The 19,145-nt window shown below is 52.3% G+C and overlaps 3 protein-coding genes and 2 non-coding genes across 7 annotated transcripts; 4 read left to right on the top strand and 1 right to left on the bottom strand.

The window, feature by feature from the left end:
- The first annotated feature begins 3,145 nt into the window (after positions 1–3,145).
- Ppan (peter pan homolog) lies at positions 3,146–6,807 on the top strand. Of its 3 annotated transcripts, XM_048446429.3 has the most exons (12): positions 3,146–3,250; positions 3,340–3,510; positions 4,087–4,188; positions 4,372–4,422; positions 4,516–4,686; positions 5,196–5,272; positions 5,457–5,564; positions 5,655–5,778; positions 5,862–5,940; positions 6,026–6,155; positions 6,231–6,397; positions 6,473–6,807. In XM_048446429.3, the coding sequence occupies exons 1-12, from the start codon at positions 3,233–3,235 to the stop codon at positions 6,676–6,678; spliced, it is 1,404 nt and encodes a 467-aa protein (XP_048302386.3). In that variant the 5' UTR covers positions 3,146–3,232; the 3' UTR covers positions 6,679–6,807. The 3 variants fall into 3 exon arrangements, with proteins under 3 accessions (XP_048302386.3, XP_048302385.3, XP_048302383.3); XM_048446428.3 differs by having other exon boundaries at positions 4,375–4,422; positions 6,026–6,397; XM_048446426.3 differs by having other exon boundaries at positions 6,026–6,397.
- On the top strand, positions 4,229–4,311 carry LOC125408379 (small nucleolar RNA SNORD105). The gene has a single exon (XR_007234449.1). It is a non-coding gene; the product is annotated as a small nucleolar RNA SNORD105 (small nucleolar RNA).
- Positions 5,306–5,385, top strand: LOC125408375 (small nucleolar RNA U105B). The gene has a single exon (XR_007234446.1). It is a non-coding gene; the product is annotated as a small nucleolar RNA U105B (small nucleolar RNA).
- A 175-nt stretch (positions 6,808–6,982) lies between the features above and the next one.
- On the top strand, positions 6,983–8,764 carry P2ry11 (purinergic receptor P2Y11). The gene is made up of 2 exons (XM_048446374.3): positions 6,983–7,041; positions 7,511–8,764. Exons 1-2 carry the CDS (start codon positions 7,026–7,028, stop codon positions 8,563–8,565), a joined length of 1,071 nt encoding a protein of 356 aa, XP_048302331.3. The 5' UTR covers positions 6,983–7,025; the 3' UTR covers positions 8,566–8,764.
- Position 8,765: 1 nt separating this feature from the next.
- On the bottom strand, positions 8,766–12,416 carry Eif3g (eukaryotic translation initiation factor 3 subunit G). The gene is made up of 11 exons (XM_048446430.3): positions 12,302–12,416; positions 12,138–12,184; positions 11,923–12,006; positions 11,728–11,816; positions 11,535–11,594; positions 10,498–10,602; positions 10,214–10,403; positions 9,584–9,691; positions 9,318–9,454; positions 9,114–9,220; positions 8,766–8,857 (listed from the first exon to the last, which is right to left on the bottom strand). The coding sequence occupies exons 1-11, from the start codon at positions 12,319–12,321 to the stop codon at positions 8,842–8,844; spliced, it is 963 nt and encodes a 320-aa protein (XP_048302387.1). The 5' UTR covers positions 12,322–12,416; the 3' UTR covers positions 8,766–8,841.
- Positions 12,417–19,145: the final 6,729 nt, after the last annotated feature.

Below are 19,145 nucleotides of genomic sequence, written 5' to 3'. Positions count from 1 at the left end.
AGTTTCAGAGAATGAGTCCATCATCATGGCAGGGAGCATGGTACTAGTCAGAGAGACATGATCCTGGAGCAGTAGCTAAGAGCTCACATCTGATTCACAAGCAGGAGTAGAGAGAAAAGCACTGGGCCTAGAGCAGCCTTTTAAAACCTCAAAGCCCAGCCCCAGTGACACACCTTTTCCAACAAGGCCACACCTCCTAATCCTTCCCAAACTGTTCCACCAACTGGGTACCAAGCATTCAAATATATGAGCCTTATTCAAACCACCAATCATTAACTATTTACTGGGTGTGGTGGCACAAGTCTTTTATTCCCACCACTCAGGAGGCAGTCAGGTGGATCTCTGTGTGTTCCAGGGTAGTTAGGTCTACATAGTGAGTGGGACCCTGTCTCAAAAAATAAAATGAGAAGGATAAAATCGCTCACATTCCTGCACATACTGCACACCTAAAAAAGAAAACAGCGCCAGGAGGTGATGGTGCATGTCTTTAATCCCAGCACTCAGGAGGCAGAGGCAGGTGGATCTCTGTGAGTTCAAGGCCAGCGTGGTCTACAGAGTGAGTTCCAGGACAGCTAGGGCTGTTACACAGAGAAACCCTGTCTCAAGAGAGACAGAGAGAAAGGAAGGAAGGAAGGGAGGGAGGGAGGGAGGGAGGGAGGGAGGGAGGGAGGGAGGGAGGAAAAAAAGAGAGAGAAAATAGCTTGGGCCTGTGTAGCCACACTTGCCTTAGTGTCATCCAGTCCAACACACAGCACACACACTGCACAGCACACACTGCACAGCACACAATACACAGTGCACACTGCACAGCACACACTACCCAGCACACTTTGCACAGCACACACTGCACAGTGCACACTGCACAGCACATACTGCATAGCACATACTGCACAGCACACACTGCACAGCTCACACTAGTACAGCACACACTGCACAGCGCACACTGCACAGCACACACTGCACAGCGCACACTGCACAGCACATACTGCATAGCACATACTGCACAGCACACACTGCACAGCGCACACTGCACAGCACATACTGCACAGCACATACTGCACAGCACACACTGCACAGCTCACACTAACACAGCTCACACACTGCACAGCACACACTACATAGCGCACACACTGCACAGCACATACTACACAGCACACACACTGCACAGCACACACTGCACAGCATACACTGCACAGCACACACTACACAGCGCACACACTGCACGGCACACACTGCACAGCGCACACTGCACAGCACACACTACACAGCGCACACACTGCACGGCACACACTGCACAGCGCACACACTGCACAGCACACACACTGCACAGTGCGCATACTTCTCACTCATCCTACTACAAATTCTGTTTTTCTCTCACACAGTCACATTTTCATGTCAAGCCATGCAGTGACAGACCAAGAGCAAAAAATCTTTATGGTCAGTTCCTAGAGACAGATTCCACTGTCAGGACCCAGGATCCCCCCACTGAGCAAAGTGGCTTCTCCTTGCTTAGCAAGGTCCTCAGCTCCCCCAACTGAGCACACTCCAGGGCCAAGAGAGGAAAAGACTGTTTCACACTAGAAAGCACCAGCCAGTTCTGGGCTACAGCAGGAACTGCACAGCCTCTTTGCTTCTTCATTACCAACAGAGAGAAGAAACCTCCGGAGTCACAGGAGAGGCCTAAAGGACCAGAGAGCTGAGGAGGCAGCAACAGGGCTCAGATGGACGGAGACAGGGACGGGAGAAAGAGGGAAATTTAGAGAAAATGAAAAGGGACAGTTGGGGATGCTGTTGTAAGGGGAGGGGTAAAAATAGGATGCTGGGTAAAGTGGAGAGGCAAAATAGGTGAAGAGGGAGAGTTAGATGCAGGCGCCTGGGAGGAGACAAGATGCTAAGCCTTAGGATGAGTGTCCCTCCCTTCACTGAAAGGTTATTTGGGGGCAAGGAGGAAGAAGTCAGAGTCCTGAGGCTAAGATGGTGGGTAAAAATGGAAAGGGAACTGATTTGAGATTCAGAATTCTTGGCTTCCAAAGAAAGCTTTCACACTTCCACCCATCTGCAGACAGGGACTCTAGGGAGCAGAGGTGGCCCTCAGGATCTAGGAGACAGATGAGGGACCACTCAGGGCTCAATCCATTGACTAAGCCCCATATGCCAGGGACCAGTATATCCAGGATCAGTATGGTATCTTTATCGAGGGCAGGGAGAGAGGACATTTAGTTAGGGAGCCTCAGAATAGAGGAAATGGTTGTTAAAAAACAACAGATGGGGAGATGGATGCCAGCAAGAAGCCTTACTTGGCAGGAGGATGCTGAGTGCAAGGCTAACTTGGGTTGCATGGTGAAAGAATGTGGAGGAGAAAGGAGAGACAGGAAGGAAGAAAATGGAGGAAGGAAGAAAGAGAATATGAGGGAAGAGCCAACCTAAAGATGTAAGGAAAACCATAAGGGGATTAAGGCATGTGCCTCCACTACCCAGTTCACTTGTTCTTTTAGAGGATGCAGGTTCAATTCCCAGCACCCAGCTCCCTCTTCAGGACGCCCTCTTCTGGCCTCCCCAGGCACCAAACATCGAAATGGTACACAAACATCCATGCAGGCAAAATGTCCATACACATAAAATAATAATAATTTAAAAGATTTTGAGCGATCTGGCAAGAGGACTCAGTGAGTAGAGCATCTGCCACCAAGTCTGAATACCTGAATTCCATCTCCAGGCCTCACATGGTGGAAGAAGAGAACCAATTGTTACTAGTTACCCTCTCACCTCCCAATGTGCGCCTTGGCATATGTACCACCATAGATAAATAAATGCAATTTATTTGGGAATGGAGCAGACATGGTGGTGGTGTACGCCATTAATCCCGGTGCTTGAAAGACAGAGGTCGGCGGACCTGTGTGAGTTGCTCAGCATAGGCAAGCGGATCCAGAAGGAGGTAAAAGGAGAGAGAGTCGCACACCTTGCAGGACTGGGATTCTAATACTAAAGAGACTCTGCGGCCTCACCCCGGCATGGTATCTCTCTAGCAGTCCATGTGAAGATTTCCGTCTTAACTCCCCTAAGAGACCTAGCACTAAAGCCCGCGGAGTGACGACACCGGCGGGAGCGCCGGAAGTTGGAAGATACGAGCCACGCGGCACCGGAAGTGAACCACACAGAGCGTCTTGCGTCGGAAGTGAGCAGTGTGCGCCGGAAGCAGCTTCAGAAGCAACCTCGTGGAGGAGCTGGCAGCATGGGGCAGTCGGGGCGGGTGAGGCGCCGCGGCAGCGGCGGGCATGGGGTGCAGGTGGGGTCGCGACCGAGGCCGGGGCGCTCACCGCCCGCCTGTCGCCCCTGCAGTCCCGGCACCAGAAGCGCGCTCGCGCCCAGGCCCAGCTCCGCAACCTCGAGGCCTACGCCGCACAGCCGCATTCGTTCGTGTTCACGCGAGGCCGGGCGGGTCGCAGTGTCCAGCAGCTCAGCCTGGATGTGCGGCGGGTGATGGAGCCGCTCACCGCCACTCGTCTACAGGTCTGCATTCCCCAGCTCTCCACACTCCAGTCCCGGGGTTCGACTTCGCGGCGGCTGGAGGTTGATGGCTAAATTAAGTGGCTAAATTAAGTAATGCCTGCTTTCCACGTGGAAGGCTTCGGCTGCATCCCCAGCACCGCTTGAACCGGGCATGATGCACAGCCGAAATCGCTCGGGAAAAGAAACTAGGGGGCTCTTACGTTAGAGGCCAGTCGTGGGTACATAGTGAGGTCTTATATGTAAAACACAAAGGCACAAGGCGTGGGGGCGCAATCGAGAAATAACTCGGCAGCAAAGGGCTTGCTGCTAAACCCGAGTTTGGTCCGCCTGACTCACATGGTGAAGGGGGTGAACCAACTCCCGAAGGTTGTCCTCCTGGCTCCACCTGTGCGCCCTTACACGATTGCACGCAAAATAATACTTTTTAAAATTATTTAAGTGCTGGGCTCAGGAATACAGTTAAGACTCGGTACCCCCGGAAAGTTGGGGGGTCAGAAATAACATCTTAGAAGCCCCAGTTTAAGCTTCTTTGCTCAATAAGAACTATCTGTATCCATTCGTTTTTGTAATTATCAGGTTCGAAAGAAGAACTCACTGAAGGACTGTGTGGCAGTGGCCGGCCCCCTCGGGGTCACACACTTCCTTATCTTGAGCAAAACAGACAGCAGTGTGTACTTGGTGAGTGGGCACCATGCCTTCCCCCCCTCGGCCCCAGCTGCTCCTGTCTCGTGATGAACCCCCTGCCCTGAGCTGTAGTGATGCTGGCTTCAAAGTAAACGCTCTGAAGCGATGGAGCAAGGCTTCCCCCCTGCCCTATCCAGAGCCAGAACCCTCCACCCTCACCTATCCTTTCTCTGACAGAAGCTGATGCGCCTCCCGGGAGGCCCCACTTTGACCTTCCAGATCAACAAGGTGAGGGATAGTGGTGATGGGTGAGCTCAGCTTACGGGGAGGGCCCTGGTCACACAGCACAGATGGTCCTCAGCCTCTCTACCCTCCCTTCAGTACACACTGGTGCGGGATGTCATCTCCTCCCTGCGCCGACACCGGATGCATGAGCAGCAGTTTAACCATCCACCGCTTCTGGTGCTCAACAGCTTCGGCGTCCAGGGCATGCACATCAAGCTCATGGCCACCATGTTCCAGAACCTGTTCCCGTCCATCAACGTGCACACGGTGGGCCAGATCCGGGAGTAACTAACATTACCATAAATTCAAAGGCAGGGCTGGGGTTGGAGTGAATCTGTTACTGAGACACAGGTTCTTCTGTATCTCGGATCGGATTTGAATTTCTGGCCCTCCATCTCTTGCATGTACATCTTGAGTGATGTATGACTGGCTTTGGGTGTTGGTGATCAAACTTGGGCTTAGTGTATGGTAGGCAAGCATTCTACCAACTGAGCCATGTCTTTGCCCATTTTTCTTAACTCAAGCTGGGCTTAGACTTGTAATCTTACTGCCTCAGCTGCCGTGCTAGCAGGGCTAGAGTTTCAGCTGCTAAGCCCCGGCCCCAGTGGTTCTCAAATTAAGTTAATTATAAGGTCCACTTAGAAGTCTGAAGGTTGGCTTTGATGCCTCATGTGGCCTTGACTTTTAGCCCGTGCTCCAGTCTGTAGACAACTGATTGCAGCCCCTAACACCTAGGGGCATCCCTAGTGCTCAGAGTCCCATCTCCCTCGCCCCAGGTGAACCTGAACACCATTAAGCGCTGCCTCCTCATTAACTACAACCCGGACTCCCAAGAGCTGGACTTCAGGCACTAGTGAGTGTTGGTGGGAGGGACTGCGGTGGGACACCCCATGCACTTGATGAGAGCTCTGCTGCTGAGACCATGTGATTGCTCAGACTCAAAGTAAACGCCCTGATGCATGCACTGCAGGGCGAGGGCAAGAAGCTGGCCTTGGACCCTGTGACTCTTCACTCTTCCCTCTGTTCTCCCACTGCAGTAGCATCAAAGTGGTGCCCGTGGGTGCGAGCCGGGGCATGAAGAAGCTCCTGCAGGAGAAGTTTCCCAACATGAGCCGCTTGCAGGATATCAGTGAGCTGCTGGCTACGTGAGAAAGGCTCTGGGTGGGTGGCAGTTCCAGCCCAGGGGATTTAGAGCTGGCCCGTGGAGCACTCGAAGTAACCTGCTGCCCTCACAGGGGTGTAGCACTGTCAGAGAGTGAGGTGGAGCCAGATGGTGAGCACAATATCACAGAACTACCCCAGGCTGTGGCCGGCCGTGGCAACATGCAGGCCCAGCAGAGTGCCGTCCGACTCACAGAGGTGAGGAACAGCTCATGGCAGCTTCTACAGACACAGCCCTCAGTCTTGAGGCCAGCCTGATTCTCCCATGCATGTATCTCCAGATTGGACCCCGGATGACACTGCAGCTCGTTAAGATCCAGGAGGGTGTTGGGAACGGCAATGTCCTCTTCCACAGTTTTGGTAAGGGGACAGGGTGAGGCCAGCCTTTGGGAGCAGTACTAGGTCCCGCTGTGATCTTGACAGGTATGTCTGGTCTTCCTCACAGTGCACAAGACCGAGGCAGAACTGCAGGCCATCTTGGCAGCAAAGGAGGAGAAGCTACGACTCAAGGCCCAGCGTCAGAACCAGCAGGCTGAGAACCTACAGCGCAAGCAGGAACTGCGCGAGGCCCACAAGTATGCAAAGGCCGTGGGCAGAACGCTGGGTTGGCGCCTGTGCAAGCTAAAACCCTTGTCACTCTTGTCCTCCAGGAAGAAGAGCCTGGCGGGCATGAAGCGAGCCCGGGCAAGGACCGATGGGGACAGTGATGCCGAGGACCCTGGGGCACCTCCAGAGGCAGTAGGAGCAAACCAGAATGAGGAGGATGAGGATGATGCTGAGTATTTTCGCCAAGCTGTGGGCGAGGAGCCTGACGAGGGTGTGTGCAGGGCTGTGCTGGTGATACCTGAGGCCCCTTACTTCTTGAGGACCCTGACCATTTCTCTCCCTACAGACATGTTCCCCAGAGTGGGCAAGCGGAGGCGGATGGGAAGACCTCCAGGCAAGAAGCAGCGTGGGAAGGAGCAGAGGCCTGGCTCAGGCAGGGGTCAGGGTGGCAACTGGCGGCCTCCGAAACCAAAGGGCAGATTCCAAGGAGTCAAGACCAAGCTGGGACCCAGAGTCAGACGGCAGGCCACAGGTCGGCCATCAAGAACCTGAGGCTGCTTGGCAGTGGATGAACCATAGATGCCCCAGATTGGGGCGTGAGAGCTGCCCTGGGCTCCAGTGTAGCCCGGTTTCCTTTCATAAAGGAGCTATTCAGTTCTTCCAATAAACTTGAACTTGGCACTTTTTGAGTCCACTCTCTGATTGGGGTGGGGACAGGGCTAAACAGTACTTAGTTGTGACTGGCCAAGAGACAGGCCCGGCCCAGATGGTACAGGGAGGAAGTGGGCTAGGTGGGAGGTGTCACCCTGACTGGCTATGCAAGTTGAGATGGGCCAGTGGCCACACTGCTGGGAACCCAGGAGGTGCCTGTGTAACCCAGAGCTGCCACTGTGAGGACCATGGCCTCCCTCTCAGGTAAGCTAGCACTCGGCCAGTTAAGAGACAGGTCTTTAAGCAATCTGCGTCTGCAGTAGGGGCTCGGGTGGCCAGAGCAGTTCCTCTGCACTATGTGTATTGCTTTGAAGAGGCTGAGTGTTCAGGAACAATGCAAGGCTCTGTGGAATTGGGCAGAGTTGTTGGGAAATGGTAAAGTTATGAGTGCAGCCCCAGCTGGGATTTGGGTACCCTCTGGTTGACCCCACAGCTGGTTGGTGCCAGCAGGAGGGCAGTGTGGTGAGAAGAGCCCTGGGTGGTGATGGCAGGATCTTGGGGCTACCCCAGTTTGTCTCAAAATCAGACTGAGTGTGACCCTGACCCATCCCACCTGAAGCTAGGCTGGCCCTTGCAGGTGGTGATAGGGACCTGTCAGGCTGCATTTGCAGAGCAAGCCTACACCTGCTTGCATAGGAGCTGGCATGCATGCAAATGTTACTTCTGCCTACAGATACCAAGCCCTGCCTGGACAAATATGTGGAAGCTGCCGACCAGCAGTACAGGCGCTTTCAGGAGGGCTACCTCTGGGCCATCCTGATGGCGGAGTTCCTGGTGGCGACGGGGGGCAATGGCCTGGCCCTGTACCGCTTTATCACCAAAGAGCAAAGGCCCTGGCACCCAGCTGTGGTGTTCTCCGTACAGCTGGCAGTCAGCAACCTGTGCTATGCACTCACACTGCCTCCTCTGGCAGCCTACTTCTACCCACCAAAAAACTGGAGCTTTGGGGAGGTGGCCTGCCGTCTAGAGCGCTTTGTCTTCACCTGCAACCTGCTGGGTGGCATCTTCTTCATCACCTGCATCAGCCTCAGCAGATACATGGTGGTTGTACACCCTTTCTTTACACGAAGACACCTGCGACCCAAGCACGCCTGGATTGTCACTGTTGCCAGCTGGGCCATGGCCATCCTGCTGGCTGCCCCCATGCTTGGCTTCTCCCACCAGAAGGAACCCCAGTCAGGCCTTGGGACATGTAGTAGGCTCAATCCTGAGGCCTGTGTCAAGTGCCTGGGAATGATGGAGGACAGCCAGCTAGGGACCTTCAGAACCTACAGCTTGGTGCTGGCATGCCTGGGTGGCATTCTGCCTCTGCTGCTTACACTAATGGCCTACAGTGCACTAGGGTGGGTGGTACTACACAGCCCAAGCATGACCACAGCCCAGAAGCTGCATGTGGTAGTGCTGGTGACCAGTGGTGTGGCTCTCTACGCCTGCTCCTATGTGCCCTACCATATCACACTAGTGATCCATGTGGACGCCATGTTGCACTGGATGGCTCGCTGCCCCAACTTCACTAGTGTGTCACAGGCTGTGGCGGAGCTGGACCTGAGGGCCTTTTTTGGCTACCAGACAACACGCATCCTTGTGCCCCTGGCTACATGCATGCACCCCCTGCTCTACATGGCAGTGGCACCCAGCCTAGACTGTCACCCATGCCACCGAAACCCTGAGGACAAGAGCCCTCGCCAAGACTTGCCTGTAGCAGGTACAACCACTCCCCAAAGCTAGCTGAGCCCATGACCCATCTAACTGAAGCCTCCTCGCCAGAAGATGGTTGCAGTTGCGACAACAGCCCTGAAGTAGCAAGGGTACCCCCACTACCTCCTCACCAGTGGAGGCTGCCTCCCATCCCTTTACAAGATCACAGCCTGAAGGAGGGGCCAGATCCACCCCCGACGGGAGACCCATGAGAACAAGCAAGACATAAGTGTGTTTGGTGTCTGTTTAATGGAAGCTTCCTGTCCCTGAGGGTCCGGGCGACAGCAGCAGGCAACAGGTGTCTTATTAGTTTGTTGATGGCCTGGAAAGAAGGGAGGTGGTAAGGATGCAGGTGGGGACTTGTGACCCTGAAGGGTACCTGAGACTCCACACTCATACACCAGGGGAGCCCAGGCCTTGCCCACTTAGGAACAGTAGCATCAAGTCTGGCAAAGTTTTTTTCCAGAGCACAATAAAGACTTTCCTTCAGACAGGCCTGGCAACCACATAACTAGGGCAGGACCCACAGTGGGCTAAGGAGGATGTGGGAGAGGGGAGGGGCAGGGAGGATGTCTTACTTGGCCCATTCGACATTGAGGATGAGATGGTCGTAGCCAAATCCAGACACCCCTGCAATGGCGCGGGCAGCATCTTCCCGACGGTGAAAGCTGATAAAAGCAAAACCCTGGGGGCCAGGGGCAGAGAGTTGGGGCAGGAGGATAAAAAGTGGGTCCCAGGACCCCTATTGTCCAGCCACCCATTCCCCAAACAAGTCCACCCACCTTAGACTGGCCAGTGGTCTTGTCCTTGGCCAAGTATATGCGAGAGATGGAACCAAAAGGCCGGAAGAGTTCCTGGAGGTCAGTCTCACGTGTGTCCTCAGACAGGTTAGTAACACGGATGGTGGCATTGTCATCGGCTTTGTGGGCAGGGCAGGGTGAGGTGGCAGTGAGAAGCATGCCATAGCTAGACCCCACGCCCACAAGGCAGGATAATTACAGGGTGTCTAGTTGTCTACTTGCTACCTAGGCTACTCCTAGCCTCTTACCTCTGCGGTTAGGCTGCATGGACTCCCCACGGCGACTGGCCCCATCCCGGAGACTTGGGGGCACATACTTCCCTGTCTTGTTCTGGGCAGCCTGCACAGGCTCCAGCTCTGGAAAGCAGTGGACAAAGTCACATTCATCCCAGCCCCAAGCTATAAGCATCCAGTCATCCTTTGGTGACCCAAAGGTTGCAGCCAGAAAGCTAACAGCCTTCAAAGTCTCTGCTGACTGCATGGTTAAAGTGAAGAAGCCCGAGGGCAGACGTGGTCCTGGCACCCATAGCGCAGCACGGCAGAGCCCCACAAGCTAGAGAACACCAGTCTCACAGCACAGACTGCAAGCTGCTGATGGGAGACAGGCAAAGCTCCATGCAAGTCACAGGGGCAGCTACCCACAAGACACATCAGAATTTCAACCTCCAGAGCACATGGGTACTGCCTACACACACACACGCACACGCGCACTAGACTAAGTCACCAGCCACACCTATATAGGAACCACCATGCCCCAAGCAAATGAGATGTCTATGAGGGCGCCCAGACATAGGCTGCTCAGACCTGACCACAGAGAAAGAAAACAGCACACTACAAAAGGAGTAGCTGAAGCCCCTCCCAGGTATCCTAGGTCCACACCTCCCGGCAGCTTCTCCTTCTCCCCAGTGGACAGGCCCAGCTGCTCAGCCAGCTCCTTCTGCATGGGCCCCAGTGTGTCCTTGTAAGGGCAGCGGGTGGTCCAATGGTCGCCCTTGCAGATGCGGCAGGACACAATTTTCTGGCCCTTGAGCTTGTTCATGGGATCTTCCTCCTCCTGGCAGTTTAAGTCCTGGTGGGGAATAGGGAAGGGTGGCTCAGAGGGAGCTGCTGTGCCCACCCCACCCCCACTGCATTTCTGGGTCTCCAGCTTCAGCCCTGCTCACCTCTTTGCTAGTGATAAATGTCATGGAGACATCATCACTGACTGTGGTGGTGGCCACATTGGGCCCTGGTGGGTCAAACTCCGAGTTGCCAAACTTCTTCCAGTTCTGGGCTCACAGAAGGGTGGGGAGAAGTTACGAACAAAGGAAGGCAGGACTCCACAGTGTACCCCAGACAGACAACCATATCAGGGCCTCAAATCCTGTGATAACGGTGACAATTCCCACTTCCTGAACCAGGCATGGAGGCACACAACTGTCACCCTAAGTCAAACATTCCAGGAGGCAGCAGGGAGATTCAGGAAGGGGTGGCACACAACTGTCCACTGGCAGTTTCCGGACAGGTCCATGGGCCAGCTCCCACCAGGGATGAAGCTGGAGGATGTCCAGGAGTCACGCAGATCACAGGAACCTTGAGCTAGTTAAACCCGAGACTCACCCACTTCCTGTAAAACGGGGACCACAAAGCTCCCTGCCTCCCTAGCCTGGTCTATACCTCGGAAAGCCAAGTTTTGCTAACTGCCTGGCATGGAGCCTTGCTCTCAGTGCGTGGATGTCTTTCCTCCAGAAGCCCTTGCCCCTTGGTTAAGGGTTAAGTGGAGCCTGCTTGTTCCGTAAGGTAGACAGGACAAAGGACTAAGAACCTAAGTCAGGACCCAGGAGGCTGAGGCAGAAGCATTTAGAATTTGAAAACTACACAACAAGAGCCTCTCAAAAATACACCACAATGAAAAGCTGGCCAATAAGGCATGTCCTTTTAACCTCAGTGCTGGCCAGATAGGAGGCAGAGATGGCAGGATCCCTGCGGATAGTGGCCAGCTAGCCCAATCTAGTTTCTGATGACAAAGGACCATCACAGACCAAGAGGAATGAGCTGGAGGAATGACACTCTACACAGGAGCACACAAAAATAGGGAGGGGGTGGTCTAACCTCATCTACTCCTGGGCCCTAAACCTTACTTAACTCTATATAACTCCTTGAGTCAGTCCTGGGGACCCTGTCCCCCGACACACACCAAAACGAGACAGGAGGGTCTCACCTTTCTCCTGGCCACAGCCTTTGATGCCTTCCGGGTCTCAATCCTGAAGGTTCTGACAATCTGAAAACGGAAAGAGGAGCACCTCCAGAATCTCAAGGTCTTTCTCGCCAACCCAATCAACACTCATCTCTTATGACCAATCTGACCCTGAGGACAAAGGCACGCTGACCCGCTGTGGCCACCTGAACCTCACCTTGAACTTCTTGCCATCTTCATCTATCTTGTACTCTGTCACCGTCTTTATGTTTCCGTTGATGACTTCCTTGGGAGGTGGCAGTGGGTCTGTGGGACGATGACAGAAACTGAGTCCTGGGTAATGGGGACTGGCTGGAAACAGGCTTGAGAGTAGAAAGGGAGGAGGGAGATGGCAGAGATGGATGGCGCTCACCTCCGGGCAATAACTCAGGCTCTGGACTGGTGTCACCGGTGGGCAGAGGGATTCCTTTCAGTAGCTCGCTGGTGACACACTTGTCTGTCAGAGAGAATGCAGGGAGGAGGAAAAGTGAGCCACAGGGCTGAAACTTTCAAGCCAAGGTGGGGGGACTTTGGAGACTCTGTCCACTCCGGGGACAGAGCGCGGGAGGGGCCCACAAAAGCTCTCACCGTCCTCGCCTTCCTCTTCCACCTGGTCGGCCCAGCTGGGCTTCGAGCTGCGGGGACACGAGATCGGTGAGCGGGTCCCGGTCCCCGCGCCGCCCAGACCACCAGACACCCAGAGCTGCCCCCGCACCGCCTCTTTGGAGAGCCCGGTACCACCCCATGCTCACTCAAAATCGCCAGTCGGCATCGCGAAGTCTAGCTCCACGCAGCTCCCAGCCCGGGTAGAGAGCGGAAGCACTGGGAGAACGAAGCTTCCGGTGCTGCCGGTGCAGCCTAGAGCGGTCAGACCGCGGTAGCCACAGCGCCTCCCTGTGGACAAAGGTGGACACGCGCGTCTCGTGCACGCAAAGCTGGAAGAGGTCCAGGACAGAGCATCCAGAAATTCTTAAAAATATTTTCATCCTTTTTTTGGGTGATGGGACTAGAAGTTAGTGTCTCACTCTACAGCTAGGATAGCCAATAATTCCCGCCAGTCTCCTGCCTCTACCTCCAAAGGGCTGAAATTATAGGCCTGCGCACTACATCCAGGCTGACCTTGAACCCGAGGCTTGCCTCAAACTCCTGGTGTACTGTAGCCAGGCACAAACTCCTAGCTATCTTTCTACCTCACCCTGGTAAGTGCTGGGAATACCAAAATGAAATTATCACATCTAAAGCTGGTTGGTTCTCTCCGTCCTCCAGTACTAGGGTTTCCAGCCACCAATAATCCTCAAAGTAGGGGAGGTGGAGGCAGGAAGATCCTGAGTTCAAGGCCAGGCTCAGCCACCTCCTGGATTCCAGGCTAGCCTTCTCTACGTGAGCCTCTGTCTCCAAAACTAAAACGCTGGAGTCTTGCTGTGCTGCCCGGCCTTGCCTCTGAACTCCTGAATGCGAGTAATTCACAAATAGATGGGACTACGGTTGTGTGTCAAGAAGGTTCTTGCCAGACATTGGTGGCTCAGGCCTTTAATCCTAGCACTAGGGAAGCAGAGGCAGGTGGATCTCTGTGAGTTCAGAGCCAGCCTGGTCTATAGAATGAGTTCCAGGACAGCCAGGACTGTTACACAGATGTGCACAGAGAAACCCTGTCTGGAAAAAACAAAAAGAAAAAAAGAAGAAGGCTCTTGCTCCATACTGTTTGGAGGATACCAACATTTTGGTTTGGGTTCAGAAAAATCAGACTCAGACCGAACCCCTTTGTCTGTGCTAGGGCATCATTCCTCTGGCCTCCTGGGCTACTGTGCTTTCTTTTCTCTGTAGCATTCTAGGTTTTATTATATAATCTCCGTGTGTGTGCGTGTGTGGTTTGAAGACACCACACACATGCTTGTGCCACAGCACACATGTGGAGGTAGGAGGACAATTTGCAGGAGATCTTTCTGTCCATTGTGTGGGTCCTGGGGATTAAGCCCAGGTCTTCAGGCTTGGCAACAAGTCTCCTTAGCTGCAAAGACATCTTGCAAGCTCTACTAGTGTTATCTTATTTTTAAAACTTTTTTTAAAAAAAATTTATTTATTATGTATACAGTGTTCCGTCTGCATGTATGCCTGCAGGTCAGAAGAGGGCACCAGATCTCATTACAGATGGTTGTAAGCCACCTTGTGGTTGCTGAGAATTGAACTCAGGACCTCTGGAAGAGCAGCCAGTGCTCTTAACCTCTGAGCCATCTCTTCAGCCCCTCTATTGGTGTCATCTTTTTTTTTCCTTTTTTGGTTTTTCGAGACGGGGTTTCTCTGTAGCCTTGGAGACTGTCCTGGAACTAGCTCTTGTAGACCAGGCTGGCCTTGAACTCACAGAGATCTGCCTGCCTCTGCCTCCCAAATGCTGGGATTAAAGGCGCGCACCACCACCGCCCGGCTATTAGTGTCATCTTAAACTAATCTCCGGTACTAAGCTCTTGTCCTTCCACAGAACTACACCCCTAGAACTCTGGTATAATCTTCCTTTACTTGATGCGCTGCCTATAGGAACATGCTTTCCAAGAAGTTCTTTCTTTGTTTGTGATGCTAGTAGGGATGGAATGCAGGGAGTTGGGTGCACTAGTAATGACCTATATTCTCAGCATTTAGAAGTTGTATCTTGGGGGCTGGAGAGATGGCTCAGAGGTTAAGAGCATTGCCTGCTCTTCCAAAGGTCCTGAGTTCAATTCCCAGCAACCACATGGTGGCTCACAACCATCTGTAATGGGGTCTGGTGCCCTCTTCTGGCATGCAGGCATACACACAGACAGAATATTGTATACATAATAAATAAATATATATAAAAAAAGAAGTTGTATCTTGGAGCCATGTGTGTGAGTGTGTATGTGAGTGTGTGGGTGGGTGTGCGTGTGCATGTGTGTGTGTGTGTGAGAGAGAGAGTGTATGTGGTCACAACAGTGGTGCATGCTTTTAATCCCAGCCCTTGGGGAGGCAGGGGCAGACAGATCTCTGAGTTTGAGGCCAGCCTGGTCTACAAAATGAGTTCAGAAAAGCCAGGGCTACAGAGAAACCCTATTTTGAAAAACAAAACCAACTAAACAAAAGCAAAACAAAAAAAAATACTACAGAAATACAAAATTCAGACAACACAACAAATGTGATTTTTTTTTCTTCAAGACAGGGTTTCTATGTAGCTTTGGAGCCTGTCCTGGAACTCACTCTGTAGACCAGGCTGGCCTCGAACTCACAGAGATCCTCCTGCCTCTGCCTCCTGAGTGCTGAGATTAAAGGTGTGTGCCACCATCGTCCAGCTACAAATGGGAAAAAATTAAAAACAAAATTTAAGAAAGAGTTGACTCAGTGGTTAAGGTCACTGGCTGCTCTTCCCTCCGACCTGGATTCCATTCCCAGCACACAGATGGTTAGCCATAGTTCTAGTTCCCTCCGACCTGGATTCCGTTCCCAGCACACAGATGGTTAGCCATAGTTCTAGTTCCCTCCGACCTGGATTCCGTTCCCAGCACACAGATGGTTAGCCATAGTTCTAGTTCCAGGAAGTCCAGTGACCTCACCTGGCCTCTACAGGCACCAGGCATGCACATGGTGCACTAACACACGTTCAGCAAAACACCCACACACATAAAATAACAATAAATTTAAGAATACAAACATAGGGTACTGCTAAGATTTTTCCTGGGAGTCAACTAGCAGTTTAACTTCTGAGCAAACTGTGTGCAAATCTAGGACGTGAGAAGGCTGTGCAGTGAGGTGTCAGGAGGCCGAGGCAGGAGCAGGGAGAGTGCAAACGCTGCTCGCACCGTAAAGTGAAAACCTAATCTGGGGAGCAGAGTCTTGCATAGCCCAGGCTGATATCAAGCTACCGATCCTCCTGCCTCCACCTCCCCAGTGCTGGGATGACTGGCAAACAGCACAACTGGTTTATTCAGGGCTAGGGATGGAGCCCAGAGCATGATGGAAAAGCTGTCTTAGTGGGGTTCCTATGATAAACACCATAACCAAAAGCAATTTAGGAAGGAAAATGTTCATTTTACCTTACAGCTTGCAGTCCTTCAGCGAGGGAAGTCAAGGCTGGAACTTACGGCAGGGGCTTGGCGACGCAAGTGAAGCAGAGGCCATGCAGAGTGCTGCTGCTTACAGCCTGCGGCACACACCTTGCTGAGTTAGCTTTTTGGTTTTTGTTGTGTTTTGGGGTTTTTTTTGAGACAGGGTTTCTCTGTGGAGCCCTGGCTGTCCCGGAACTAGCTCTGTAGATCAGGCTGGCCTCCAACTCACAGAGATCCTCCTGCCTCGGCCTCTTGAGTGCTGAGATTAAAGGCGTGCACCATCATGCTCGGCCAGTGTAGATTAGGCTGGTCTCGAACTCATAGAGACCCACATTCCTCTGCCTTCTGAGTGCAGGATTAAAGGTGTCTTCCACACCCTACCCTTAAAGGTTTTTTCAGGAGCTGGTTCTCGTCTTCCATCGTCTGACTACCAGAGCTCCAACTCAGGCCATTAGGATTAGCTGCAAGTGTGTTAGCCATCCTCAAGGACCCGTACCATTTTCTTCCTTCACCCTGGCTGAAGCTCACCGTCATCTTGGCACTGTGATTTATATTTGTGGAGGCAGATTTGAGGCTTGAGCTTTTTGACTCCAAACCTGGCTGCCTTTCAAACCACTCTCTTTAGTTGGCGGGGAGGGGGGGACAAAGGGAGGGGGACAAGGGATGGGACACTTTATCTATAGGCACTCCAGAAGTGAAGGCAGGAAGATCAGGAATTCAAGGCCAGCCTCAGCTACCTAATGACTCTGATAACAGCCTGGGCTACAGGAAACTTTACCTCAGAAGCAGAATAGAATTCTGCAGCATTTACAGGGTTTTTGATGATGTCTGGGATCCTGTGGCATTCCACCCACTTCTAGGTATTTGCCTTAAGAAGCACCAGCTACACTGGACGGTGGTGATACATGCTTTAATCCTAGCACCCAGGAGGCAGAGGCAGGCAGATCTCTGTGAGTTTGAGGCCAGCCTGGTCTACGGAGCGAAGAGCAAGTTCCAGGGCAGCCTCCAAAACTACAGAGAAATCCTATCTTGAAAAACCAAAACCCAAAAGCCAAGAACAAAAAACAAAACAAAGAAGCTTCATCTGCTGGCAATGCTTTGCACACTCCTCTGCCATACACTAGATATATCCTTTGGAACAGACAGAAACACACAGCTAGGAATGGAGACTCAGACCTGTAACCTCAGCACTGGAAGAGAGTCTGAGGCAGAAGCATTAATGCCAGCTTGACATCATCCAGGATTACACAAATGAACTCCAGGCTAGCCTGAACTACAAAGTGAAACCTGTCTCAAAACACCGTGATGAACTATCTCAGGCCATTGCTCACATCAATGATCCCAGCACTCAGGTCAAAGCAAGATCACTTCATGTTCAATGCCCTTTGAACTTGCTACAAAGTGAGAGCCTGTCCCATGAAAACAAAAGAAGAGGCCTCGAGATCACCTGACCTGGACAGTGATGGGAGGGAGGTCCAGATCGAGGCTCAGGATACATAGAGCAAGTGGTGGGTCAGCTATGACCAGGCTTTCAAGCCGCTGAAATGAGAGCAGGAAAGAGCGGACCAAGCAGAAGGCTTCAGTGTGCCTTCAGGACAAGACAGGCACTGCAGACAAGCTCTTGGCAGCTCTGGCAGCTAAGCTGCACAGGACTGGCCTGGCCACGGTCAGCTGTGGATGAGGAGGGGCTCCTCTGCAGCCCTGCCCTTCCCGCGGAACTACTGGCAGATAGGGATTCTAGAAGTCGCCAACTTGGGTTGTGAGCCCAAGGGTGAGCCCACCAGACTCCAGTGAATCGTCCCTGCTCCGTGGTGACAGAGATAGCCCAGGTTAAAACCAGCAGGTCACAAAATAGAAAGTCATGACAGTGGGCAGGAGAATGAGGGAGTAGTAACAAGGATGGGAGGCAGGTGACCTAGAACACATTATACATGTATGAAATTGCTGAAGAGCAAACTTGAGGATCCCAGTTCAGATCCCCAGCACCGTGTAAAAGTCTGGTCATAGCTTCCTGGATCTACAAACCCAGCACCAGGGGGCAGGCATAGGAGGATCTCTAAGACTTGCTGGCTGCCAGTGTAGCAAAACCACAGTGAGCTCTGGGCTCAATGAAAGACTGTTTCAAGGAATAACGTGGCGAGAGACAGAGAACACTTTCAGCCTCTTCTGGCTTGCAAACATGCATACCTGTAGGCACACACATCATACATGTACAAACCAAAGAGAAATGGGCCATCCAAAGCTGCACTGGAAATACTGAGTGTCCTACCCCTTTACAAGCGACCACCCCCAAAAAGGAACAGTGTGAATCAGCAAACTTAGGGTACAGTAGCAGGTTGTTATGTTAGCCAGGAGGTCCAGGCAGGAGAGGTAGAAGTCAAGGCCAGTTTGGGCTGCTTGAGACCCTATCTCAAAGTGTTTTGCTTCAGTGTATATATGCATGGGTGCTGTACCCAGAGAGGCCAGAAGAGGGTGCCAGAACCCTGGGACGAGAATTACAGGTAGTAATCCATCATGTGGGTACTGATAAGCAAAAATGGGTTCTTCTAAAAGAGTAGACAGTACTCTTAACTCCCGTGTCTCTCCAGCCTCCACCTCTGTGTTCAGTAGTTTTGGTTAGTGGACACAAGTTTCTTCAACAGGTATGATAAACAAGTTATACTTAGGGACAATTGGCAGGGTCAGGAAAGGGCTTGACACTGTTCCTCTTTAATGACGCTAAAGTAACTCGTGCACTTCTCTAATGCTGAAGACAAGTTCACTGGTTCACAAAGACTACTCTCAAGCGGTCAAGGTGACTCAGCCAGTACATTAAGAGTTTGCCGCTAAGCACAATGCCCCAGTTTGTGGTGGAAGGAAATCCCCAAGGCTGTCCTCTGAAGTCTATATGTGCACCACAGAACACAAGGACACGCTGGCACACTACGTTGCAACAGTTGAGCATGGTAACACACACCTTTAGTTCCACCTTTAGAGGGGAGAGGCAAACAGATCTGAGTTCAAGACCAGTCTGGTCTATATAGTGAGTTTCCAGGCCAGCCAGGGTTACATATTGGGGTCCCCAAAAAATGCAATTAAAAGCTGCCAGGTATGACAGTACATCTACAATGCTGTGCTTGGGAGGCAGGGGCTGGCAGATCTTCTGTGGCCAACCTGGTTTATACAGAGTTCCAGGCCAGCCAGGATGCAGTGATTTGAATGAGAATGGGCTCATATATTTGAATGTTTGGTCCCTAGCTGGTGGAACTATTTGGAAAGGATTAGAAAGTGCAGGCTTATTGGAGGTATGTTGACAGAGGTTGCTCATTTGTTCCCAGCCACACAGACCCAAAATAAGCACACAAAACTATATTTACTGTAATACTGTTTGACCAATAGCTTAAGCATATTTCTAGCTAGCTCTTACATCTTAAATTAACCCATAATTCTTGTCTGTTAGCCTCATGGCTTGGTAGCCTTTATCAGTGAGGCATTCTCATCTTGCTTCCTCTGTGTCTGGGTTGTGACTGCAGACTGAGCCTTTCCTCTTCCCAGAATTCTCCTGCTC

Source organism: Myodes glareolus, chromosome 4 (assembly GCF_982192425.1).
Source record: "Myodes glareolus chromosome 4, mMyoGla1.1, whole genome shotgun sequence".
NCBI classification, from domain to species: domain Eukaryota; kingdom Metazoa; phylum Chordata; class Mammalia; order Rodentia; family Cricetidae; genus Myodes; species Myodes glareolus.
Note: the sequence above shows the minus strand (reverse complement) of the source record. Positions and strands in the feature narration are given on the sequence as shown.

What these genes read in the sequence shown, in the direction of transcription:
- Ppan (XM_048446426.3), top strand. An exon ending in TCACCGCCACTCGTCTACAG is followed by an intron (nt 3,511 to 4,086) that starts GTCTGCATTCCC and finishes TGTAATTATCAG; the next exon opens with GTTCGAAAGAAGAACTCACT. An exon ending in GGGCGAGGAGCCTGACGAGG is followed by an intron (nt 6,398 to 6,472) that starts GTGTGTGCAGGG and finishes CTCTCCCTACAG; the next exon opens with ACATGTTCCCCAGAGTGGGC.
- Eif3g (XM_048446430.3), bottom strand. Translation starts at nt 12,321, where the DNA reads ATGCCGACTGGCGATTTTGA. An exon ending in AGGCTGTGGCCAGGAGAAAG is followed by an intron (nt 10,603 to 11,534) that starts GTGAGACCCTCC and finishes CTGTGAGCCCAG; the next exon opens with AACTGGAAGAAGTTTGGCAA. An exon ending in CATGCAGCCTAACCGCAGAG is followed by an intron (nt 9,455 to 9,583) that starts GTAAGAGGCTAG and finishes CTGCCCACAAAG; the next exon opens with CCGATGACAATGCCACCATC.